Genomic DNA, 27,382 nt, shown 5'->3' with positions numbered 1-27,382 from the left:
GCATTCAGTATTTGATGATCAGCAAACCCTTTCGAATCATCTCATTGATGCTGGGATAACAAAAATAAGTGACCTTGTCGATCCTTTTTCGAGAAACTGGTTATCTCATGATAATATAGCAAACATAATGCCCATTTACTCGCGTAGGATTTTGAGCAATGTCGTGACGTCATTACGTAATTCCATTCCTGAACAATGGAGAGATAAATTACAACATTCGTTCTCCGAAGATGTCAATCTTAACGTTCCAACCTCCCCCATCAATACCCGTTTTCACTTGACATCATTTATACCGATGAAACAAATAACATTGTCCTTAACTGCCCCCTCTATAAAATTGAAAAGGGCGCAATTTATAAATTCCTCATCATGTCTGACTTCCACAAGAAGCATAGTGATCGTCCTGACACTATTTGGAGGGAATTACTTGGTCTGTCAAAAGACACGAAGGTTAATTTTAGTTTCTGTTATACTAGTCCTATACCTAAAACTGAAGGTGATCTTCAATGGCGCATTTTGCACGGTGCCTATGCAACTGGTAACTACCTGTTTCAATGTAATTTCAGTCAGACCCCAAATTGTGTTTTCTGTGGTAACAGAGATGACCTTGTTCATATTTTTCTGGAATGTCATCGACTAACCTCTTTGTTCAAATTACTGCGTAAATTATCTCGTCAACTACTTGGACCCAACTGTAGGATTTTGTACTGGTGGTTTGTAATGGGCCCACCTTTTATTAAAACTATTATGGATAAAAATATCCATGCCCTTTTAAACTATATTTTCAACACTGCAAAACTTGTTATTCACATGACTCGTCGTAAAGCCATCACTGAAAATGATCCGCACCTGTCTGGTGACCTTATTACCGCCTTTAAATCTCGTCTACGTTCGCGTATACTAAATGAATACGCTTACCATGGTTTCTCCCGCGAGAACACGAATTTTGATAGATTTTGGTGTGTGAACAATGTTTTAGCTTCTGTTAGTGAAGGAAAAACTGAAAATTGCTGATATTCTCTCGTGAGGTAAGCTTGTTGGTCTGTGTATTAATACACTGCATACACTCTACAGCATTAGGCTACACTTCTGATAACTGAGGCTCGAGTAGCTTCGAGTCTATGCCCTGGGCACCGTACTCCTCACGGGAATCATTTTCATGGTTCGGACAGTTGTCGGAGGGACATACACTTTGCTTTGTTTCAGGCTAACCACTGTGCTTGTGTTAGCGTTATTGCTGCCTATTATCTTGACGTCCAGCTGTCAACATTGGTCCGACCAATCTCACGTGATGCTACTTTTTAACACCTGTCACCTGATGTGATCTATATAGTGGTTTTCACCTTAGGCTGGATGCACGTACGCTTTGGTAGTCATCTCATCGCTGATGTCAATTTATACTACCAGTTATCTAGTGATGTTATCGACGTTTTGGTCACCACGTCAAGACCCAATGGAGTATCAACCTCAGTGCTTCTGTGTGTTTTTCTGTGAACCCTGCTTGTGTTTCTCAGTTTGAACCTTTTTGATTTCTTTTGATTTTATTGATTGCACCAGATTGACGTGTACAGCTGAGTGCAATTTTGTATTTTTGTACACGACTTTTATTATGGAATAAAAGTTCCATTGAAAAACTAAAAACTACTACTACTACTACTACTACTATTCAAAATCTGATAATGCTATCTAATCCATATGTCGATGGTCAAATTGTACCGAGACTGCAATTACGGAAATTGATATTTTAGCTGCTACTGTTTTTAGTGAACTCGCACAGCTATGGTTAGTTGCTAAGTTCTGGAGTCATGATAATTTTACTGCAGCGTGTTTCTATATACATATCAATCGAAAATGCCAATCGCAATAATCATAATTGCCTATCAGTTAATGTTAAAATGGTGTCCAGCATATGTAATTCTTCTTTCTATTGGTGGTTGTTTGTTAGTCAATATTCTGGAACAATGCAGTGAGTTCGTCAAGCGAAGAGTGTTAAGTCAGTAGCTCGCTGATTACAGTAAGATTATGACTTATGTTGGGTTTTTTATTGTAGAAGAGAATCCATAGTCAAAATGTATTATTATCAACTGACGAGGCGTGGCCGCCATTGAAATCATACTGGTTGCTGGGCTTGAAAGTGAGTACCGCCAAGGCAAATTTTCGTGTGGAGCTCAATCATCTTAATTTCGACATATATGACTGAAAACATGTATTAAGGTTAGTAATTTATTTATGAACCAGTCAAAAATACCACGACACACAATATCCACTCTTGTCTACTTGTATACAAAATATATAAGTTGCACGTAATAATAATAATAATAATAATAATAATAATAATAATAATAATAATAAAATAACTTGTATTTCGAGATCAAGCTCATACAAATGTACAAACTAAATATAAAAACAGACAATAAATAAAATACGTAATAAATACGAAGACATTTGTATACGTTGGTGTATATATATATAATAGAGAATAGAGAGATAGATATATAATATATATATTATAATATATATATATATATATATATATATAGCGAGAATATGCCCATCTTTTCGACGAAAACGAAAAACGATTTCCAGTCAAGTCTCTTTACTAGTGATGTTTCGATGATGATTTTCATCTCATTACCTTGTAACTCATATTGTACGGGAAATGTCCTCGTCGAAATTTTGATTAATGTTAAAGCAATTTTTATCCCCCTCCCCCAAACAAATAAAAAACCCAAAAAACCAAAAAAAAACCCAAATAAATAATACAATACATAAAATACATAACATAAGAGAGCAAGACACCTGAGTTGTAATTTGTAAATGTTGCTTCATTGACGTCGACACAGGATATGTAATCGTCGATGAACTATCATTTTGTAGACAGCCTATCATACCCTCTGAGTAAGTTCTCTATTTGTTTTTGCAATAACAAAAGTCTGTAAACTTAGTTTTATGAAATAAGCAGCATAAATGCAAGACTTGTAAATACAATAAGTGAAATAAGTCACGGAAAATATACTAGGCCCTCACACGCTTTTCTGATGTTGTAATCGTCAAAGCGCATTTTTACATGTCTGAGACTACTTCTGTACGAGATGGCAAACGTTAATGTTTTTGTCATATGTTATTATGTTACAAAAATGGTATTCTTATAGATTCAAAACCATTTGCAAGTTATTGTAATAAATGTAAATGTATAGAATTCTTTCACCCAGTATGTACATGCAATCATTTCTAAATATTTTCAACTCTCTTACTTTAGCTTATATAATAATCGTTGATCAAGTTGATATTGTACAAACGAACATCAATTGATAGAAATAAATATATATAATTTTCATAAAAAAATGATAGTCATTCATCAACAAACATGACAATCGCGATCTATATTGTTAAAAAGATGACTATGAAGCAATATACGAGTTTAAAATCTTTGAAAGCTATTAAGTCTATATCTTTTACTCAACATCACAATTATATAACATAACAGTGTAAAAAACTCTATTACAAATATTAGAACATACTGCACGCCGAATAGTTGAAATAGGTTTTCGATAATGTAAATATCATCATACATGAATTCACGGTTATTTTGTCGTCATCCTAAATTGAGTTGTTTCAGATATGGATGCACAAAAATTCAACCATAAAAATGACATTTACATTGACAGTATACCTTGTTTTCTGAGGACTGCAGTAGAAAGACCTGAATGTTTCCAAAACAAATACACATGTATAAGCTATTATGAATTGCTGTAAATAGACCTTTCTGTCACATAAACAAAACTACCAATAGCAAACTCCATGAATACATCACTTCGGATTGTGAGAACGTTGAATAACTTAAATATTTTCAAAACGGACTGTTCATAGACTCCTAAATGCTTATGTAAAGTGCATCGTTCTGTAGTAACGAATTCAGTGATCAAGCAAGTCAGTTTTCGATTTCGGATCAAAAGGTATCGAGTAAAAGTCTGACATCATATCGCAGTACAATCGGCCAATCCCCTACTTCATCAACTTTGAATTGAGCCACTTCCGTCAAGAGATACATTATCAATGAAGATCTGATGCTGTTTTAAATCAAATCACTGGTGTCAACAATCACTTTCAGAAATGCTACGTCATCTCTGACGTATGCATGTCTTGGACTATCAAGTTGTGATAGGGGCATAAATAAAGGACAGCCACTTGCAATATTCATATCCTGGGTTGGTCGTTTGAAAGAAGATGATGTTGGATCGGGTCGGAAAGCGTCGATCACGTGTTCCCTATAATTTTGATCTAACCACATTAACGTGACTTTTTGACGGAACGGCCATCTCAAGAGGGCATCAAAGAGTCCTTTCATTATCGTGAAGAATACAGACACGTGATTACCCTTACCCATCCCATCCCCGTTCAGATAAATTCGGGCACACATTTTGTAACCATGACGACTGGTGTAAAAACAGGGAGAATATATTGACGTAGTTCTGCCCGATATGGCATCATGCCGTTTCCTTTCAAAATCTGAAATTTTCCACAGAAGTACGCCATCGTATGACGCCATTTCTAATGACTGTATCCTCAGATCCTGCTCTGCCAAAGCTACATCTTTCACGGCGATAATTTTATCCTGCGCTTTAATCTTACGTTCTAAACCCTCAATTAGCTCTCTGTCCCTGATTCTTTCACTTTTTAAAGTCTGCATCATGTTCTCATCGTGTTCTACTTGATTGTTAAGAACTGCCACAACACCGTCAAAAGTATTAGCCTTAGTGTGAAGTACTGTTTGTTTGTCTTTTAATTCTTTAAGGGAACTGTCTAATTTGTCAAGCATCGTTTTAATCTGGGGTACCGATAAACCATTATCTAATTTGGACTGACCACTCTTTGCATCCAATACTTGTGTCACTTTAGTTTCCAGCTTCTGGGTATCAGATGCCAATGATTCGATTCTTTTCTGTTGCTCATTGATTGTTCTCTTCAATCTTTCAACTATACTGTCATCCTTCATGACTTTCACTTGTGCTAATAATGTTGTAACCACATTGAGGACCATCAATATGTGTTTTCCAATGAACTCTGTGTTATGGTCTTGAATCCTGTTTTTGTCAACCTAAGGTACATGGGAAGGAATGATATTACTATACTTCACAAGTTTTAATGTCTAAATCAAAGTGACACAAGAGATCAACGTGTGCACGAATGGATATCTTGAAACAATCATATTATCACGTACTTGGCATTTTCGTTCACAAAGTAGTAGACACAACAGAGCCTTTTTGACAATGTTTTAAATTGTTCAATATCTGCCTTTTCTTTTCTGTTGATTTTTTGATTTTCCTTGTTTTAACATGATAATTCTTAATTTAAAATCATTATTCTGACACAATATCTGATTACAATGTCAGGTTACACTTCTACATAAACGTCTTATGCTTACCATCTCGTCACAGCCAACATCTTTGAAATGACAAGGAATCGGTTTCTTTTTACAGTCTCCTTTTACAAGGTCCTGATGAATTGCAATCTGTATATGGAAGACACATTGAAGAACTCTTTATTGGCAAAAAGGCTGTCCTATCATGCAGAGCTATCCTGTGTGACCTACATGAACCACAATTTATGACTTTCAGCTATGCAAAATCATTTTATTGAAATGGATGTACCCTGTTCCCAGTTTCAACAAAGGTTTATAAAAATACAAAACACACTCATGCCTCGTCTTAATAGTAATTACTATCTGTACACTGAGACTCTATTTACAAACTCTTATTTGGTCTGTGTAATATGGCGTAAAGGCAGCATGAAAATGGATGATTTTTCCCATTGTCTGTCATCAATAAGTATCCTTACTTTTTCACGAAGAATATCCTTCCTTCCGCAATATTGACAGATAACCGGGTATTTTGGACACTGCTTCTGGTGACTCTGTAAGATATGAAGATGGTTATAGCATTGTTGGTGGAAATCAAATTAGTAATGTTTGCAATATGTCACGTCTCCTAAAACAGCAATTCACTGGACTCACAGTTGTGTAGTACTAGGTCACTCAATCATTCAATCTCTACTGTCTGTGTAAAGGCCTCTTTCTGTTCCTGAGTGTATGTCTATCACATTGTTTTCGTCTAATACATATAATCATCGAACTCGTTTAAGAAAATTAAATATCGTCTTTATGTGTCGGACAAAAAATATCGCTAGGCAAGACCAAGCTTAATTTAAAATCTGTTCTCACCTTAGATTCTTCATACGTCACTTCATCATTGCAGAACTGGCACGTGACTGGTCTCCTGATACAGTTTCTCTCCAGGTGTTCTGTGAGGTCCTTCCTTCGCATTTGAGCCCTGCATCTTTCGTGAATACATCGGACAGTAGCAAATGGACAAAGCGATTCATGTCCCTGAAACAGCAAGTTACCAATACCAATGACGCCCATTGATTGTATAGTGAACGTGTTTTACGCTTTCTTCTGGCATAAAGTCTAAAGGTAGTAGGCGCTCATAATTTTTCCATGATTAGCTTGGGGACATCTTCCATACTCAAAAGTAAAGATGAAAATTCACTGCACAATTTTGTTTTAGTTTGACAAATACAAGGTGGTAAAAACTTCATATAGTCCTCATACTTTTTAATTGTTCTTCCAAAACAGAGACCAGAAAAGTATTTGCGTCTGAAAGACGGTCTCTGAGGCGCATCGTATCTTCGCAAAAGTATAAACAGATCTTACCTCGCAATATTCCTTATAGAGCCCCTTCCATAAACATCCATCATTTTGGCAACGTACTTCGATCTCATTGAGTTCTCTCAGTATCGCCCTATCACTGTTTATCTGCAGGATATAAATCGGTCTTTTTAAATCAGTAGTCCAATAATGCCTATAGTCTCAGTCTGTCTGTTTGGATGTCTGTCTGTCCCTCACATATCGAGCAAAATTTGTGTTGGGGAGTCAAAGACGTTATTTGATTGTTATATTGACAGAAATAACGTTTTTTTTGTGTGTAAAATGTGTGATCAAAGTTTTCATTGAAATAAAACTCCACAGAAGCAGATACTCACATCTTCAATTGTCAAAATCGACTCATAGTTATCTTCAACTTCGCACCCTTTACACTTGATCGTCCCACTACTGAAGAGAAGGGGGATCTGATGTTATATGATAACATTAAAAGAAATCCAGCGATTGATAAAATCAAAAGAAATGTTACTATAAATTACCAAGTTACTCTCTTCTGAAACTTGTTTGTTGAAAATAAAAACGGATACATAATAACGCTTGTGAATGTGAATCAGTAAACATGACAGACATGATCTTGTGCCATTTTCAAAGCAGTATGTGTATATATATATATATACATATATACATATATACATATATATATATATATATATATATATATATATATATATATATATATATATAATGTAAAACAAAGCAGGTCAAGACGCACCAACTCAGGACACCAAGCTCTTCATTTATAAATTTATTACACCGACGTTTCGTGGGAGTAATCCCACTTTATCAAGGTTAAAACAATCTGAAATAAAATAACAACGACAAACTTAAAGTAAAATACACATGCTAAAAAAGATTGAATCATACAGAGACTGGAAAACGTGTAAAAGTTAAAAATAAAAATTGGCGCCAACTTACAAAAAAGCCGAGCAGAAAACTGCTCCGCTTTCCTTCAAACCCAGGAGTCGAATGGTCAAAGTGTGGGTATTGTTTCAAAACAACGTCAAGGCTCATTTATACTTGAAAGACATTTGCATATTAAAGTGTAGGAAAGGTGGCAGTGCAAACCACACAGAAATGACGTACTAAAAATATCCGACTCTAAAAATACAGCTCAAACAGGTGAAATTATGAACCGTGGACAATAGCGTACATCCAAGGACACTTATGTAACAACTGAAATTCTACAATACATCAAACTAGAACAGTTACAAAGAAAACTAAAAAAGAATACTGCTGAAAGAGGTGATGCCTACTAAAAATCGTCAAAATGAAATGAAGAAAGAGCTGTAAAATCTGCTTACACATCTAGAATTTTTGTGGTGTCTCTCTGTTCAAACCCTGAGGATACATAGTGTTGAATTGAAATATCCACTTGGACTCTGTGAAATCTCTGGAGAATTTGTTATCTTTGTGTACCTTTTCAAGAATTACAACTTTCATATTTTTGACGGAGTGGTTAGATGAATTGAAATGTTGGCTCACGAACATTGCAGGGTTATTAGGGTCAGACTTATTAGATTTAATCATACTCCTGTGTCCAGCCATTCTATATCTGATTTTATTCTTGGTTTGTCCAACATATTGACACATGCATTTATCACAGTAGATACAGTATATAACATTCTCAGTGTTACAATTATAATTCCCTTTTATTTGAAATATTTTTCCATTATGGATATTAGTCATTTTGTTATATTTTTTTTTTTGTACAAATTAATTGATGTTTGTGACTACAAAGCCAGTAAGCCCACGATCACCTTAGATTATATCATAGGTTTGTTCCACACATTTCTTGGGATTAAGCGACTTTTCTCATGATTACAACCAGAGGTGTTCATCTAAAAATAGAAACCGTCCGCTGACAGGAAATGTAAAATAATGAACTCAAGACTACTGGTGGTGCAGCATGTTCAATTTGGTAGCGCTGCAAGATATTATAATATAGCCGTTCCATTGTACAATTAATTTTGAGGTTGTAACTTAAAATACCATTAATTCAACCTCATCTCAAACAACAACAACAACAACAACAACAACAACAACAACAACGAATCCGCAAGAGTCTCGAAATTAAGTGATTCTTGTGTCCTGGTCGTCGTCGACTCCTTACATGATGCGTCATTTTCAATTTCCTGGCGCGAGACAATGAAAATTTAGCACGAAGTTTTCTTTCTTCTGTGACTTTCAGATTCAGTCCATTTAAACATAGATTCTAGCTAGTTGTCTATGATGTCACTGTTTCTCTTAAAGCTACAATACGTCTTCATATCAGGATTACTGAGGCTATAAAGCATGCAATAATTCTTGACATCATCGGGATCAAATTTCTGAATTACGAATTTTGACAATATCCAAAATAAACATGTTTGCGAGATAATAGGATTGTGTTTACAGCTTTGATCTCGCTGGATGCAACTACCACATGAATTATTTTGTGTTGGAAGAAACTGTTACCTTATTTTTAAGCGGGTAATGCAATTTAAAATTTAATTGGTGGAGTTGTTTATTTCAACTGTGGGCATAGTCAGGGAAATTATTGCAGAATATTTTCTTGCCTTTCAACACTGTCCTGCAGGCATTTACGGCAATATCGATGTCCGCAAACAGTCTGTGTGGGATCCCTCAACACCTCTGAGCAGAGAATGCAGAGAAACTTTAGGGCAGGTTGATGAACGAATATGTTTCGGGGATACCCAGGCATGCGTACAAAAACTGCGACAAAATAGAAAGAAATACGTGTGTGTTACCAGTCTACGAATCAGTATGGTAAATTAAGCAAGCACGCAGTGATAGGCTTCACGGTTAATGGAATATGGTTTATTTACTATGGCAAACACATCTATAGCGCCTGTCATTTGCAAGCTTATCTCAGTTAGCTTATACTAGACCTACGTGTACCTTCTAAGAGTCGGACGAGTGCAGTAACTCCACATGAAATCTGTCAATATTTTTCCCACTGCTTGCACTTGACCTCACCCAACGTCCATATCTTTGAAGTTCGATGCACATTTTACATTGTACTCTGCTTGGCCTCGAGAAAAAGTTAACGTATATCTAAACACATATCTGCCCAGCCGTATTAAACCAGCTATGAACTGAAAATGCTCACGTGTTTCAGTATATATTGCAGTAGTCTCTGAATTTAAACTTTTGCCTCACGTTTGCAACTTCATTTAAAGTTTTATGATCGAGACCATGAACAATATTCACCACAGATTAATTCCAAGGTCATTAAGTACATAAATATGTCATGAGCTAAAATAAAAAAACTAAATTTCTTTGACTGCTGTCATTGTATTACCACCTTATAAAGCAAGTGTAATTGCCTTTGGTCAAGTCCTTCAATTCAAGCTATGTATGCCATACTGTGAAAGGTCATTAGATATACAAATCATAAATTAGCTTACATAAAACGCAAACTATCTTTCACTTATACAACATAATTGTCTCATCCATATACAGAGCAAGTTTCATAGACTTTTTTTGCAGGTCTTTTACAGTATTATAGCCCTAATTGAAAATGTTACTTAAATATGCAAATTGCAAGTTTTATCAACCTTGGCAAGTCAATCCAGATAAACATCCCGAACAAGGAATGTTCATTAAATATGCAGATTAGTAATAAGTTTATCTAAAACTACTAAAACAACTTCCATGGTTGTTATATTAGTGTATGTCAAGTATACATAGCAAGTTTCGTCACCTTAGATCATGCCAATCCAGATGCATTCCTAATTTTGAATGTCCGTTCAATATGCAAATTGGGCATTGGCTGAAGTAAAAATGCTAGATGACTTTCAATATTGTTGTAACCAAGTACCTTCAATATACATAGCATGTTTCGCCAACTTTGATCAATTTAATCCAAGTATATATCCCTAATTAGGAAAGTTCATTAAATATGTAAATAAGGAATTGTCTGAAGTAAAAATGTTTAATGACTTTAGAATGTTGTATCATAGTATCTTCAATGTATAGAGCAAGTTTTGTCAACTTTGGTCAAGTCAATCAAGATATATAACCCCAATTAGGAGAGTTCGTTAAATATCAAATTAGGAATAGGCAGTAGTAAAAATGCTGAATGAGTTTCAATAATGTTGTATCATAGTAGCTTCAATGTACATCGCAAGTTTCGTCAACTGTGGTTGAGGCAATCTAATCATGAAAGTTCATTCAAAATGCAAATTTGGAAATGGCTGAAGTAAAAATACTGAATGGCTTTCAGTAACGTTAAATCATAGTATCTTCAATATACATACAAAGTTTCATCTTATTTGGATTGAGTCAATAAAGGTATATATAATGCGATTGGAACTAATTTGGGATAATTGGATTAACATATTTTTCAAATTTCTCAAAAGTGTAAGATGCCATATAGCTGGATGCTGTAATATTACAAATTACTCATAAAAACAAGTGTGTAACTTAAAAAGCAAAGCAGATGAGCTTACATTTGCATGTTAAAACGACCTTAATTCATCATCCAATTTTCCCAAATTAGTTCCAATCGTGTTATGTCCCTAATTAGGAAAGTCATCAAATATGCAAATTAGCAATTAGCTTTCTTGTCACACCTTTATGTCTTTCATGACAGTTAAATCCCTGTGTGATCAACATTTATAGCAATCTATCTGTGCACCAGTTCTCATAGTATGTCTATTTTTTTAAACCATTAATTATGCAAATAAGCATGAAATATGAAAGCCATACCCACCTAAAACTAAGCAGCTTTTGCCATTCTCAAACGAAATCTATGTACCAAATTTGATTGTGATCCGATAAGCCGTTCTTGAGATATAGCGCACGTAGACAGACAGACAAATACATGACAGACAGGCATCACTGCGACATTATCTCACGTATGTGAACACGTGATCAAGAAATGAAGGTCGATCGAGCTATTCTCTCGACGGTCTTCATCGTTCGTTACATTCAGTCGCACCTTTATAGACGGCAAGTCGCTTGAGGTTGCACGATAAGAGCGCATCTGTTTGATCATGCGCCATGAAGACACGCGACACAACATGCTGACATGCCATTATACGGTGCAGAATGCGTACATCATGAGGGTTATGCGATGCAGGATGAGGAGTCGAAGCTTTGAATTATGCTACGTCATAATTACGAATGTCAAGTCTCCATGTCCAAATGATCACATTTTGCATCTCATCTCATCATGTCATGTCGTAATTACGAAAGGTATGTCATAATTATAAATGGCATACCGTAATTTTGGCAGGCATTCAACGCTATAACTGCGTTCTATGATTTCGCTTTGCGCCTACGTGGCCCATGACGTGTGTACAGGCGGCGTACATACACACGTCTTTTGGGCGCCGAGGCGCAGAGCGGAATTTTAGGAAACGGGTGACTGCTGGTAAAACAGATTTACTCACTAAGCTGAGATTCGTCTGCAATTTACGTGAGAACTTTCCCTCGCCTTGACAGGTTTCGAGCAATCGATGGACTGGCGTAACAGTGTACGCATTTATACATGCCGTGTTGCAATCGCTTCATTGTGCAATCCAGAACTTGACCGGTGCCAACTAGATCTTGCTTGAAATACGTCATAGAATAAAGTTCACAGGTTAATAAAATATGCCTATTCATTTTTCCAATATACTTGGAGCTTAAATTTGCGACGCTTTCGTTGTTTGATCTTGAGGTTCTCGTTCAGCAGCACATTGGTAGATAGCTAACAAGTGTAGTGTTAAGACAGAAGGTGTTTTGTTGTTTTTTTGCTTTAATAGAGCCAACCAGCAACATGAAAAGAACTTGAAAGGGTACGTGCCAATGCAGGTCATCATTTCTGAAGTGCACAAACATATTTCACGTTTTGTTGAGACTTCACAATTGGTATGAATCTAGATGACATAGTTCCACGCCTCCTCGACATTTTCGTACAAAATCATGCAGTCCTAGTTGTGATCTTGAAGCCAACTTACATCACAGCGTAAATAAACCGCATTCGACCGATATCAATTTCCTTTGCTTTGGTTGTTCTTTTTCGCGATTTGTCTGGAAAAGTCCATCGCCTTCTTTCCTTTACATGTTGAGATTTATATTCGTTTTTTAAGTCATCGAACTACAACTGCAACAATCCCTTTTCGTGTCATGTTACACTGCTCAAAGTGCGTCGCAAAGGTCATCGCACCTAGCTAGCTTCTCGTATGTTGCTACCGGCTGTGTGGAAGCATGGAGATAAAAGTTGGAAGGCAATATTTCGACGCATATAAAATTTGTAAATTTTCCTTGAGCATGTCTATCGCTTGTCTATCCTACGTTCGCCATCTCAGGCACTTCGCTGGACAATAAAACCTTTGAAGGCATTCATGACCTTCGGCACAGTGAAGTTGTTGGGTGTATGCCAACTACAGTATTGATTCAGCTGGGGAATCCCCGTCCTACGCAGACAGTGTAGCTCATGCTGGTCACATGCGTGACGCAGTGTACGTTATGCTGGTCACAGTCCCTCCGTTTGCTGGTTCATATGCGTAACTGTGAGTACCATCACAGAGGAACATAGACAGAGTGGCAACACTTGCATGCCTTTTGTTCCATGGTCGTCTCGGTAGACTATTGGCTTTTCATATTAAAATGAGCTTCAAAGGTGTTAAACTTTTTGGAGGCTTTGTTTGTGGTTGATAATTACACGAGATTATGCGAAAAATACGACGAGATGGCATCGTACTGCCAGTCGCGTAGCAACCATAGTTACTTTGTGAGCTCTCAGGCCAGAAACACTGCTTCACGCCAATCAAAACATAACACGCCAGCAGTTTCATAAACATGTCTTTCCTTGACGCACGTGTAAAAGAGGGTATGACTGACCGTAAACCATTGAGTAAAACCAGACAGTATCGATAAAAGACTTTCAAATTTGGTTCAAACACACTCATTATATATTCATAAAAATATGAGAGGAATTTTTAAAACGGTAAAACTTACTTTCCTGAAGCTCAAAACACTCCCGTTGTCGCCAGCACGTCAATGCTGCTTAGCACTACACGACAACAACAACACAAACTTTGCCGAACATACTTTCGCTTAACAATTGGCGAAAATCCGAAAATTACCGAAGGATGCATGGTCGGCACTCTTCGGAAAAGAGAGGCGAGAGCAACCTGAGGCGAGGCGAACATGGATGAGTTACGTAACCGCTTCACGCCTTAAACAATACCCGTTGCGACTCTATCCATCTTTTTCTATGGTACCAGTAAGCGATCATTACAAAAGCTGGCGCCGACTGGTCTTACCACCAGGGGACAGGGGTCAGTCCCCCTGGGGTGGGATTCTTTGTGCAACGTTTTATTTATTAATTTTCACTGTGATATTTCAAATAAAGATTTCGACTCCAAACCGTATGACTGCTTTCTTTATTACCCAGCTACAAGTTCCTATTACCTTTCCAACCCGTATACATGTACATACCACTTGTAGAGGGACTGTGGTTAAATTACTCTGCAAACATTGCCAACTGCCTAATCGGCTGTGCGTATCAGCGAATTAATTGATTAAGTCAACACCACGGCTGTCCAATGCGGAATCTTATTTTCCTACGTAATATCACAGTAAAAAGAAATAAACAGTTGCACATAGACCCCCCAAAACTCCTCATCGCAGGGGACTGGCCCCTGTGGGAAGACTGGTTGACACCAGCTTTTGTAATGATCACATACTCGCTGTTTTGCATTATGGAAAATTGCATGTGACTAGCACGAGGTGAAGTGCGTCATTGGCCGCGGGGATTCCCTTAGTTGAATCGATAGTCGACGTGCATCTTTGCTCGTACCTCGGCTGAGCTACAATGCTCAAACCGTACACAAGTGACGTATACAGTACTTGAGGGTAGGGCCGTATTTTTGGGGGTTGGGTTGCTATTTTGAAAGGTCATGAAATTTCATGCTTGCCTTTGTTTGGGGGTCATTGCTTTTTGCGCAACTATCGCAATTATCCACAATTTTCAATTACAAAATAAGCTATATCTGCACATCTATATTTGTTTGATCATTTATGTAAATGTCTCTTGCTTGAAGTGGGAGGTAAAAAGTACATAACGTGTGTGTACAAGAAATTTGATTATTTTGGATGCCATCAAAAATGTTGGTTCACTATACATGGTAGAGTATGAGAAAAACTAGGAAGATTATATTTTTCAATATAAAACTAGCAATAACTGTGCATTTATAGATGTTTGATAATTGGTAAGAATCGTGTGGTTACAAGTTCATATGGATACAAGAAATGTGACTTTGGAATTTCACCAAAAACGTTGACACACTATGAGAGTAAGCCAATGAGAAAACAATGACAATTTTTTCCAATATCAAACCGGCAATTTTTTATATATTGTAGCCAAAACATGGGACTATATACCCTCCTTACGTCGGGCAAATGATCTCTTGCCCGAGAGTACTTGGTCCCTTGTTTGGGTTATAATGTTTTCATTACATGCCTCTCTTGTACAGATTTCACTCCACATATTTAGTTTTATTGGCAAATGATAATCAAATTCTTTAATTACATCTTAAGAAGTGAGTGACATTTTTTACGAAATGAGGCGATAGATTGAAAAATATGTATAAAACTATGTAGACAACAGACTAGAAAGTGGAAATCGCAACTGAACCGAGCGATACCATACCAGTGAAAGGAAAAAGATGACAGAGCTTAGATTTTGCACAGGATTTCATTTTTATTGATGTTGAACAAAAATATTAAAATTTTAGGGACATGTACCATTAGAATGCCGTGATATTGTTTATGGGCAGGCTTGAGGAATATTGAATACAAATAATGAAATATGTGAAGCTTTAAGGCTTGTTCGAGTACATTTGCTGTGGCGTCTTATTGTGTGTGGGCTACAGCGAGAGTAAATAGCAGTACCGAGTACATGCATCTTTATTTGTATAGGTTTATTAAAACAAGTTGTTGGTCTATGTGCGATGCGTGGTGGAAGTATGATTTGAGACAATTTCACGTTGCTGTTGTGACAGTCAGTTTACAGGAAATGTTAACCCATAGGCAGTAAAAGCGAGATTTGCTTCTACTGTCTATGTTTAACCCTTCCTCGCTTTATTACACATCAATAATCGAGTTCAATGCAGGTCATCTGCAAGCAGGACCAGGAGTGATAAAGTGTCGAGACATACACGTTTTCTGGTTGCCTTTCATGATACAAATTGAGTAACCCCCGTTTATTATCTATTTATAGGCTATTTCAGATTTGGAAAGGCGAAATGTCGACGTCAGCTGAAAACTTTCATCAACAGTAACCGCATTCATTTTAATGTCGGCTGCATGCTGCACGATGTACAGCAAACAAAATAACAGCATATAGTGGCCTAAATGATTGACACAATCGTCACATTGAGTCCGTAAAAAGTTGTCCTACTTGTACTTTGCCACAAGAAATACGATTGATATAATATTGTATGAGTAAGGGAGATTCGGTGCAAAGATCGCACTATTATTCAGAAACAAAGAAAATATAATCTCTTCGTAATAAATAAAATAACTCCGGGCGATAACTATTTAGAGCTATTTGCTCCGATTGGCACTCAGGTATCCTTCAGTCCCTTACAGGGCGCTCGTGGGTTAAGGTTGGGGCCTTTGACCTCGTATATCGGCTCAAGCCCCTGTCTAACACTCGACAAATGAACACTGAGGAGTTTACCATTTGACAGATACCACTCACAAAAAAAAGGTCGGAAAATAACAAGTAACACAACAGTCCTTTGTCGGTAGAGACACAACAAAGTGACCTTGTTTTCAACAATTCAACTTTTCAGTCACAAGTTATTTACGCGAACGTAGAGGAGCCAGAACCTTCAGCTTCATTGCCACAAGCTACGCGACGAAGCAAGTTTTATCGACGCAATTGCAATGAAGACCACGCGGCGCAAGTTTTAGACAATTGATCGATGAATGATTGTGTACACAAGTATGAGGCCATTTACTATCGTACAACGACACAGCTGTGACTAACAGCGGCTTAGTACTAAGAATAACTTATAGAAAGCACATGTCTTTTAAAAAAAATTATATACAAAACATATCAATGTAATTCATGAAAAGTGATACAGTAAGCATTTGATTAGTAAACTAGCGGACTTTTCACTCTACAAATAACAAAAGTGTGCCATTTTAAGTGAAACCACGCTGTCTCATTGTAAAATTACCTTTAGCACTAGTGATATACATATTTGATTGTGTCTTGTATATGCATGTTTTATAAATGTGCAATTTCATTTTAACCACAGTCCTAGGCCGAACAAAAAAGTTGTGCTGTTCCGATAACCCGACCTACCCTAATTTTTACCTTCCGACCCTAAACTTTTTAAAGCTACGAAAACAAGGAAGTAAATAAAACGATGAAAATCCCGTAAAATCAGGCTTTCATTACTTGGCATTTAATTTTTGCTTGAACGAGCATGTCTTTTATGTTTTTTACTTTTATACGTATGATACATTTTTCTGGAAATGTTGTGGCCAGTATTTGACCTACCTAAACCCCTGAAAAATGCATATTTAAAAATAAAAATATTTTGGAAAAAAATCCTGCCGACCTACCTACCCTATTTTTGAAAACCATGTCATCGGAACACCACAATTTATTTATTTATTTTTTTTTTTTGTGGGGGGGGGGGGGGGCTTTTTACTTCCTAAATTCGCAAATTATGTGACACTAAACTGCAAAATGTCCTAACATACCAATATCGTATTTCGATCAACGTCGCTGGCAAAACTAATTATAATTCAGGGAATCCATTCTGTAAGCAACGAGAAATTTCACTATTTCGGATGCTCACTTGTCACTTTCTGTCCACTCCAAAGTGGGTGGGAATGTCAACGTAAATACACCAGATATGTGCATGAATGATCTAACAGGTGATCTCACAAACTGGTAACTTGTAAATAATCAAGCAACGTTTTATTCGACATATTCTTCATGATTTGCTTCCATGAAGATTTTTCATGTAAAGATCATTTCACTCACATGTACTATAGGCAGCGGTGATATTGAGAAATGTATGCAATATTCTGGTTCTACTGTCAAGTTTCAGACTAAGCCATGTCCTACATCGTGAAAAATATTTCTTATAAGGATATGTACATTTACCATAATTACCATCATCATTTGCACATTTACAGCATCATTAAATTTGTTTATCACTTTATCAATCCATTACTTCTGCACGGACAAATTCAACCCTCGTCAACCACCAGCCTCATTTGGTGTACTCTCAAGATGACCAGCTATCGCGTAGCATCATGGACGGAAAATACGACAACTCAATCCTCATCAACCACTAGCCTGCTTTGAAACATGTACTGTCAAGATGATCAGCTATCGCGTAGCATCATGGACGGAAAATACGACAACTCAATCCTCGTCGACCACCAGCTTCCGTACGACGGTGTACTGTCAAGATGATCGGCAGTCGCGTAGCATCATGGACGGAAAATACGACAACTCAATCCTCGTCAACCACTAGCCTCCTTTGGGCGGTGTACTGTAGAGATGATCGGCTATCGCGTAGCGTCATGGACGGAAAATACGACAACTCAATCCTCGTCAACCACTATCCTCCTTTGGACGGTGTACTGTCGAGATGATCGGCTATCGCGTAGCATCATGGACGGAAAATACGACAACTCAATCCTCGTCGACCACAGCTTCCGTACGACGGTGTACTGTCAAGATGATCGGCTATCGCGTAGCATCATGGACGGAAAATACGACAACTCAATCCTCGTCGACCACCAGCTTCCGTACGACGGTGTACTGTCAAGATGATCGGCTATCGCGTAGCGTCATGGACGGAAAATACGACAACTCAATCCTCGTCAACCACGAGCCTCCTTTGGACGGTGTACTGTCAAGATGATCGGCTATCGCGTAGCATCAAGGACGGAAAATACGACAACTCAATCCTCGTCAACCACTAGCCTCCTTTGGACGGTGATTTGTCGAGATGATTGGCTATCGCGTAGCATCATGGACGGAAAATACGACAATTCAACCAGTCAACCACTAGCCTCATAAAAGCCACATAAAAAGTATGTGCTATTGTCCGATGGACATCATGTCAGTCGATAATTAGTAGATAATTCCGTCTAATTAGCTCGATCCCCAACAGCCTAGCACCAGTCTGTTACTATTTCTTTTCTTGCATTCTTAGTAATAATCCTTTCCTTTGTTTCCTTGATTTTGATATTCCGCTTCCTTTACATCTCTTCCTACCTTTTCTTTTACATTTTGTCTCAGAATCTACATGAAGAGAAGACATATTAAAGCATAAGATTGTTAATAAGCAAGAATTCCAAGCTGCAATAAGACGGTCGTCAAAGTACAGGGTTGTTAAAGTATAAAACGTTAATGTAAGCGCAGTTTAAGGTGGCGTTCCACATAATGCATCTTTTGCTCAAAAATTACTGTTTTGCAAAGATTCATTCAATTTTCATTAATATGTTAACCCAAGATAAACAGTTTCGTTGGATTCAACTTCTGGCATGGAAAGCAATCGTTAGTTGGGTGAGAAACAACAAATTATTGTGAACTTGTACATGGGAAAGCCAGACGAATAGACAATCACATGCCGAAAAAATAGCCCATGATATTTCGAAGTAAGGAAAGGATTAAACTATTTAAGACATGATATAACATACCTTTACGTTGGACAGCCAATGCAAATCTGTGCGTGCTTTCTGTTAAAAGCTTCTTGCTATCTTTCTTAAATATGACGGTGTGAATGCGCCAGTCGCCTTCGTCGCGTTTTTTCGATACCGTGTTAATTACAACTGTTATGGCATGTTCATAGATTCCCTGCTTATAAGTCATACTGTATCCACCAAAGGTTGTTTCTAGTATTTCACTTGTGTTCAGGGATATCTTTGGGTTCGTAAGCATGTTGAGATTGTCATTCTTTCCTGCATATGCCCTGGTGTGGATGTAGTGTTCATCTGTAAACGGGAACGAAGACTTGACCTCAACTCGGAGTACGACTTCTTCATGCTCTTTGACGGGGACGACAAGTGTTTGTGTGATTTGCTCATCTCCTTTAGAACTGATGGTTATTGGAACAAAATGTGCTGCAAAGTAATGCACAAAATGTAGAGCAGTGAACCCTCTACCTAATGTTCTGAGGAAACATAATGAACTGGTTCATTTGGCATAGGGCCAAAAAAAAAAAATTGTGTGTTTCCTGTAACATGCTCTTCAGAAATAGGGTAGGTAGGTAGGAAAAAATTTTTTTTTTGTAATTTTTTTTTCTCTACAAAAAAGAAAATGTGAAAGTTTTAATACCCTTCGACAAGGGTCAAGGCATCGTCATTGTCAACACAAAAGATTACATACACGAATGCAAAAGACAATTACGCAACACTCAGTATTATACACAACTAGACAGTGACGACACAGAACAAACAGTAAACAAAGTACACGAACTATTAAACAAAATGTACGAGAACAAACAAATCGACCATGATACTTATAAGTATCTCGATCCCAAAACATAAAAATCCGTACCCCGCATTGGTACTTATTGCCTAAAATTCACAAATCGCCGCCTGAAAACTCAACGTTTGCAGGGAGACCAATATTTAGTGGCTGCTCCGGTCCCACTAACAAAATTTTAGAATTCCTGGATTATTTCATAAAACCACTGGTCCAGCAACAACCGTCAAATATAAAGACACAACAAACTTCATACAAGAAATAGAAAAAACAAATTTCCCCCAACATGCATTTCTTGTAACACTCGACGTGGTGTCGATGGACACAAACACAATTCACGACGAAGCGATTCGGCTAGTCGTGAAACATTAAACTCACAAACCTCGCTTCAAACAAATTACGGCATCAAAAAACCACCCACGGAAGACTTAATAGAATGCTTTCACTAATTCTAAAACACAACAGTTTTGAATTTAACAAGCAATATTTCCGCCAAACCCGGGCTGCAGCATGGGATCGAATGCCTCGCCAGAGATAGCAGGCATTGCTTTTCATTAATTTGAAAAGACAATAATCGTAAACAACCACAACAACATTCACTTCTGGAAAAGATTCAGAGATGGTGTCTTTGCAATCTTTCTGGGAACACAAACCGAACTCACTAACTTCACTCAAAAAATCCACACAATGCACCCAACGTTTAAGTTTTTATACGAAAACTCAACACAAGAAATTACATTCCTAGATGTAGTAGTTTTCAAAGGTGCAAGATACCACAAAGAAAATATCCTCGACATCAAAACACATATTAAACCAACAGACACATTCCAATTTCTACATAGAGAATCGTGTCACCCGACAGCAATATTTAATGGCTTTATCAAAGGTGAAATCCTTAGATACGCTCGCACTTGAAACAACAATGACGACTTTACTAAAAAAGTCGCTTTCTTTAGAAACAAACTACTCGACAGAGAATACAAAAACAATGAAATCACGAATATAACAGAAAAAATAAACCACAGTATTCGTAATACACTAACAAACTGTACAAGTACACGTAAAGAAGCAACAAACAAACTCATCTTCAGTACAACATACAGCCCTTACATAAAAACAAAAGATCTTAAGGGAAGTCTTTTGAAACATTGGGCTGAACTGGAGAAGGACTCAACACTATAAGGAATCTATTCCCAGAATCACCAATCATTGCTTACAAGAGAAACAAAACCTAAAAGACACACTAGTCAAACAAAATTTACAGAAGTAAAGAAACAAAAAACAAACAAACCAGACCACCAAACGGACTCACAATGAGACCCAAACATTGATATTCTTGCCTCGCTATTCGAAGAGCAAGACCACTAAAATACATTAAAAACAAACACAAACTAACGAAAGAATCTACATTGCGACTGATGAGAAACCACACTCGGGTTTCGAAACGCAAGCGTCAAAGGGCCACTCATCAACTTTGTAACACCATAGGTCCGGCTGCGTCTCGCCATAAGCTTTCCCCACACAAACAAAACATTACCGTACACACTAATCCAAACTTCCCTACAAATATCCGAGGCGAAACAAACATTTTCATTAACACAAAAAATCGGATAAAAATGTAGGAACACATTTTTGAAACGAATCAAACACAAACTCGACACAAAAACATTTTGGATAGTTAGGTGGGAGCCTCTTTCACACTTTTTACAATCGCCATAAGCTTTCCCCACACAAACAAAACATTACCGTACACACTAGGGGCCTAATCCAAACTTCCCTACAAATATCCGAGGTGAAACAAACATTTTCATTAACACAAAAAAATCGGATAAGAATATAGGAACACATTTTTGAAACGAATTAAACACAAACTCGACACAAAAACATTTTGGATAGTTAGGTGGGGAGCCTCTCACACTTTTTACATTTTTTCTTGAACGTGATCGCATTTCTCACATGTTACGGAAAACACGCTTGCACAAGCAGTCGCTATTGTTGTTTAATGACGTCATGAAATCACGCGTGATTTAAAACTTTTCCCAGCCAATCTCGCGGGATTTGTTTTCAACGTCCAAAAAAAGTTTAGGGTCGGGGGGTTTGAACTAGGGTAGGTCGGGTTACCGGAAACACACAATTTTTTTTTTAGGCCTAGATCTAAAACCGAAACTTCAAAACAGAATATTGTTATTTGTTGAATTCTTTTTGACACCGGATCGATTCCCAGTGGCACTTATCATTAGGATTCCCATTTGACATAGCGACATAGCGAGTCACTCGTTTACGGATCGTCCTATAAGACATAATTCTGACAGTTTCACCTTGGAAATTTCATTATTTGTGGTTGGCCCAAAGCCTCTGTTGAAGGTTCGTATGATGATGACAGAACGATGTAATCTCCTAATAAGGTAATGTGGCAAATCCATACCAAAACTAGTATTTTCAATTCTGCTGTTCTAAATGTTCTTCATTGCGTTCTTCTTAATTCGTTTTATTTTGCTATTTGAAATTCTTGTATGGTAGGTTGAACCTAATAGATGCAGAAATGTGATTCACCATGATAAAAGTGCTTGAAAATAATTTGCTGTAGCATGTCACTGACTCCTATAAGTTCAATTGAGAATCATTTGATTGTTTGTTTGTTTGTTTGATTGGATATGCATAAATTATTTAGTTTCACAAAAGTTCAAGACTACTTAACACTTTATGTAACTGCTTACCCAAGAAAATGACCAAAACTTTGAAATATCTTCGTTCCATTCCGATAGATCTCCGAATGGTATAGCTATGATTCACCAACGCTCTCTTGACCAACACAGACTGCTGAACAGTAGCAGAACAAAAACGTATAACCCTTTGGAATTATCAGGTGCAAAAGTCATTCACACCCACGTACCTATTGAATAAACCAAAGACAGGTGAATCTGTAAACCAAGTCATGAACGACTTAAATTCTTAAAAGAATTAAAGAATTTGGAGACACAGTTTTGCAAATATGGTCATTTAAAATTAGCTGGCCAAAATTCGCCCCGCGACATCGGTGAACATGGGCCTGATTTATACGCGTTTTCGCCTCTTATTACGAACAATAACAGATGCGGATACTTTTTGAACTGAAATAGAATCGGCGGAAATAAGAACTTTGACATTACGACGTCATTTATTGCCAAGCAACCGATACGCTGGATGTAAAGCTGAACCTGTCCTGAGGTAAACAATGATAATCATTGTAAAATGGCAACCTGGTTAAATGTTACGATCTCTCTAATTTCGTTTCGTGTGTAACGAGGAGAAAAGTGTATGATGTGCGCAAGATCTACACTATTTTCAAACGATAAGAAATACAGTTATACGGATCCCTCCCGGAATAGTGCTATTAATCCTAGCCACCAATTTCGGTCGACTGCTTTGTTTACATTTGGCTGTATTCTGTAGGAAGATGAAATGATTTTCGAATACAGCGATTCGCAACCGATATCTCGTCACCATTCTAGAGACAGGCTGGTTCTGTTGAAACTATATTGGAGCGTAACTTTCGATAGCCTCCGCTTGAAAGCTTTCAAGAGTTGGGGAAGTGTACATGTAAGGTATACAAAAGATTTACGGAACTATATGCGTTACACGTAAATGTTAAATAAGCCATGCTTTGCCCCAACCGGCGGGGTTAATCGCACTATTACGATAAGTATGACAAAGTATGAATCAAAATTTTCTAACATGATGAGTACAGTGAACGTCGGCCAGCAGAATATTAGGGCAACACTCTTCCCGTCCCAAATACATGATATGTCTCTTTAGTATGTCAGTATATGTTAGTCGCATATCTCAGTATATCAGAGAAATATTTGTTTGGTATGTCCCGCCCTCTCTGTTGAATGAGAGTCGTTTTTCGGAATTGAAATTTCGTTCGAACACGGTTCGCCCATGAATCAAATAAAATGTGTCATTGTTAGGAGACTAGATAATATATAGTATCCTCCAAATTTATCGTCAATTTTACCAACCCTACAAATATATAAATAGCTCGTAAATCCTGAAGAGAAGCTTACATCATTTACCTGTCCTTACCTTGTTCAGTCAACACATCAAGTTCGTCTGCGCTTGGTCTTGAATGAGCAGTCTGTTGTACAGTTTGCGTAGATACTTCTCTGGCTAGATGTGAAGAAAGATACTGACTCTTGAGGAACGGCTGTCACGATAAGGTCGAGGGAACAAGCAACCATCAAACTTTACAGAGAGTCGACTCTTCCTGCGGTTTCAGCGGTAATGTGGGGGAAATGAATTGGACTTTGTAACGTTCGGTTTATATAACAGTACAATGAAGCACACAGTGACCCGTTATAAGCCTGAAGAGAGTCATCTACATGACTTATTGCAAGAATCAATAAATAAGTCAAGCATTTATAGGTGGGGCAGAATAGGTGCCCTGCTGTGGCATGTGACCTATACCCTTAATCGTTTCTAATTATGCTACCTTTGTACTGTCATTGTTTGCATAATACCGGTCTAACATGGCAATTTCACATGGCAATTTCTTTTAAACTTTACCATCTTGACCCACCAGTGCAACTAAAATCAGATTATGGAAACGTGCGCCAATTTTGTTTTGTTAGCTGGAGTCGTGCATTCGCACTACCCACATTTAAAGTTTCTTTTTATTTTGATGCGAATTGTTCCAAGCATTTTGATAGCATCACATTTTGTATCGTCACAGATAAAATGCTGATCACATTCCATGAAGTATTTTCTTAAATTGTGACGAGAACATTAACGGCCTTTCTGTTTCGAAGATGAATTTCTCTCTAACCATACTATATATAAATTATGTATATAAATTGCCTGAGTAGGTAGAAAGTGCCTTGCGGCTGTGTTTGCGCATACATTCTGCACATGCTCCAGTGGAGTTTCCAATAAGGTTCAAATATCATTTTAATATCCGGACCATTTCTGTTCATTGAATAAATGTATAAATCTGGGCTATGCCACACGCCGAAGTGCTGACAAATTGGGATTTCCCAACGTGCCAATGACACTCGAGTTGCAAGGCATTGGACTCACAGTCGGTTCGTATCATAGTTACTCCTCAACATATCTTTGTGTACCGCAAGATCTTTTTGAAATTATTGCGAGAGACATTCAAATAACAATACTCGCTATTTTTTACCTTGATAGCTGGTTTGCGATAAGTCAATGTAAGGTTCTCAGAAATTCTGTATCATCCTGACTGATATTCATTCTTAATTGAAAACCACAAATTAAGAGATCAAGGTCAAGTTATCTTTCACTCTAACCGATCAAAAACGAGAATGAAACAACATTCCTGGAACAATCAGGAATGTCAATCCTTTACGAGCGATTCAAGTCTTTCCAGGGGAATCCGAAGTGCATCGAACAGAGACGTAGCGTTTCCTTACAGTCTGTACGAGCGTTATGTTATACACGAATTTATTCTCAAATCAGTTCACTTGGTTCGGCTCAACATTATACAAGCAGCCTATAAAACACGTAGATATTGTAAGCTTGACCACCCTTCTCAAAAGTGTTAATATTGAACAAAATAATTTGTTCCCCTGACAATATATCGTGAAGTGGGCAAAATGTTGAATGCGTGCTGTTCGATATAAGTACAGAGTCACTTTGTCTTGTTCCATGTTGCTCGAATGTGTACTACTTTAGTAGTTGTAATATTTTAGTAATTTTTCAGGTTACTGATTAGGTGTACAAAAGTGTATTACTACCACTCCAGAGGTATATAACACTTATCGTGATAATACTTTGTGTATCATAAAAGATGAAGACCATCGTCAGCGCTTTTCGATGCCGTGTTAAGCCTTACACCTGACAGTAGGGGTCCAAGCCGACCGGGCTTGGCCTCTATCCGTATTGCTCGAGTTCTACTTTTGCTTCTTCTTCCTTCCTTCTATAACATTTTTGTCAACTCAAAACGGCATGACGCAAACTTCACACGCATGCACAGCTTAGAGTGTCATGTTATAGTACTTGTGCACCTGATCCTTTAAATTTCGACTGATAACATGGCCCAGCGACCAAATTGGATTTGTAAACAACCACAAATTGCAGTTCTCAAAAACTGTAGCTATGACTATTGCTAAGGCCCCGCCAACGCTGCTTGTGGCTTTCATTTCCATTGTAAATCCTTATTAATGTAGTTGTAATGTCGTATTCGTAGTCAGTAATGCCTTCTGTGTCCTAGGGCACATACTACGTTTCAACAATTGCTCGTCCACATCACTTTTGTCGGGTTACTCATTATGACGTAGTAATCTGTCAAGGTAAAATATATTCCGTTTATCGCAACCGTTAAAAATAGTGACGAAGGTTCATCATGTTTGGTACTGTCATGAATTTCTTGACCGTACGAGTATCAAACGAGCAAAGAATGTTTGTTTTCCTCATGGATGAGTATCTATCTCTCGCAACACATATTGTCGACGAACTGACCATTGGCGAGTTTCTAAAACAGTACTACCATAAGCCTGATCTAGGCAAACACTATTCAACGATTCCGTCGCCCGATTGACTCGACCGATGAAGCTTGTCTATGTTTGGTTTATTGAGTTATAAGCACAGATGTGCCGTTCATACACAGGCCATTAAAACGCCTCTGAAACGGTTCTGGGCCAATACTGGCACAGAAAGTTATGTGTGGACAGTCTGAAGTGGTTCTGAAGCGTTTCAGATTTGAGATGGTTTAGTCGGCCCGACCTGAGCCGTTGTAGGGATTAGCTCTATCTGCAAATCGCTGTGTGGACGGACCGAGCCGCTTCAGAGGCGTTTTAAACGCCCTCACGCGACAGGTATTGATAACATAAACAAACAACAACCAACAACATACAATATTCACGTTGGTCATGTCTGCCGAACACAGCTCTACATCTCGTGGAAATAGCTGGTCAGACGGCGAATTAGATTTGCTGATCTGAGTCTGGGCAGACGAAAGCATTCAAAGAATGCTAAAGAGAGTGTCGCGACAGCCTCGTGTACAAAAAAATTGCAGAAAAGGCTCTACAGAGAGGTGTAAAACCGGACAGCAGATCAGTGCCACTGCAAGCTCAAGGCACTGAAGCTAATATACAAAGAAGTTGTCGACAGCAACAGACCAAGAAGGCGCGACTTTGCACAATTTTTTAGTATCGGATATTTACAATCTAGTATCCCAGTTTGACGTATCGACGATTTCGGGA

At 37.7% G+C, this 27,382-nt stretch overlaps 2 protein-coding genes across 3 annotated transcripts; both read right to left on the bottom strand.

The window, feature by feature from the left end:
• Nucleotides 1-2,737: 2,737 nt before the first annotated feature.
• Nucleotides 2,738-11,568, bottom strand: LOC139152536 (TNF receptor-associated factor 2-like). 2 transcript variants are annotated; one of them, XM_070725738.1, is made up of 8 exons: nt 11,436-11,568; nt 9,277-9,433; nt 7,042-7,111; nt 6,713-6,814; nt 6,221-6,385; nt 5,839-5,913; nt 5,426-5,512; nt 2,738-5,098 (listed from the first exon to the last, which is right to left on the bottom strand). In XM_070725738.1, the coding sequence occupies exons 2-8, from the start codon at nt 9,420-9,422 to the stop codon at nt 4,076-4,078; spliced, it is 1,668 nt and encodes a 555-aa protein (XP_070581839.1). In that variant the 5' UTR covers nt 9,423-9,433; nt 11,436-11,568; the 3' UTR covers nt 2,738-4,075. The 2 variants fall into 2 exon arrangements, with proteins under 2 accessions (XP_070581839.1, XP_070581838.1); XM_070725737.1 differs by lacking the exon at nt 11,436-11,568 and having other exon boundaries at nt 9,277-9,545.
• A 7,301-nt stretch (nt 11,569-18,869) lies between these two features.
• LOC139114860 (uncharacterized) lies at nt 18,870-23,195 on the bottom strand. Its single transcript, XM_070676798.1, has 3 exons — nt 22,898-23,195; nt 19,394-19,816; nt 18,870-18,995 (listed from the first exon to the last, which is right to left on the bottom strand). The coding sequence occupies exons 1-3, from the start codon at nt 22,935-22,937 to the stop codon at nt 18,883-18,885; spliced, it is 576 nt and encodes a 191-aa protein (XP_070532899.1). The 5' UTR covers nt 22,938-23,195; the 3' UTR covers nt 18,870-18,882.
• Between the last annotated feature and the right edge of the window lie 4,187 nt (nt 23,196-27,382).

Source organism: Ptychodera flava, chromosome 16 (genome assembly GCF_041260155.1).
Source record: "Ptychodera flava strain L36383 chromosome 16, AS_Pfla_20210202, whole genome shotgun sequence".
NCBI lineage: Eukaryota > Metazoa > Hemichordata > Enteropneusta > Ptychoderidae > Ptychodera > Ptychodera flava.
This window is presented reverse-complemented; position numbering and strand designations above follow the sequence as displayed.

What these genes read in the sequence shown, in the direction of transcription:
- LOC139152536 (XM_070725738.1), bottom strand. Translation starts at nt 9,422, where the DNA reads ATGCCTGGGTATCCCCGAAACATATTCGTTCATCAACCTGCCCTAAAG. An exon ending in CGATTTTGACAATTGAAGAT is followed by an intron (nt 6,815 to 7,041) that starts GTGAGTATCTGC and finishes TATATCCTGCAG; the next exon opens with ATAAACAGTGATAGGGCGAT. An exon ending in TGACGTATGAAGAATCTAAG is followed by an intron (nt 5,914 to 6,220) that starts GTGAGAACAGAT and finishes CATATCTTACAG; the next exon opens with AGTCACCAGAAGCAGTGTCC.
- LOC139114860 (XM_070676798.1), bottom strand. Translation starts at nt 22,937, where the DNA reads ATGGAACGAAGATATTTCAAAGTTTTGGTCATTTTCTTGG. An exon ending in AGTTTTGGTCATTTTCTTGG is followed by an intron (nt 19,817 to 22,897) that starts GTAAGCAGTTAC and finishes ATTACTTTGCAG; the next exon opens with CACATTTTGTTCCAATAACC. An exon ending in ATTGGCTGTCCAACGTAAAG is followed by an intron (nt 18,996 to 19,393) that starts GTATGTTATATC and finishes CTCTTCATGTAG; the next exon opens with ATTCTGAGACAAAATGTAAA.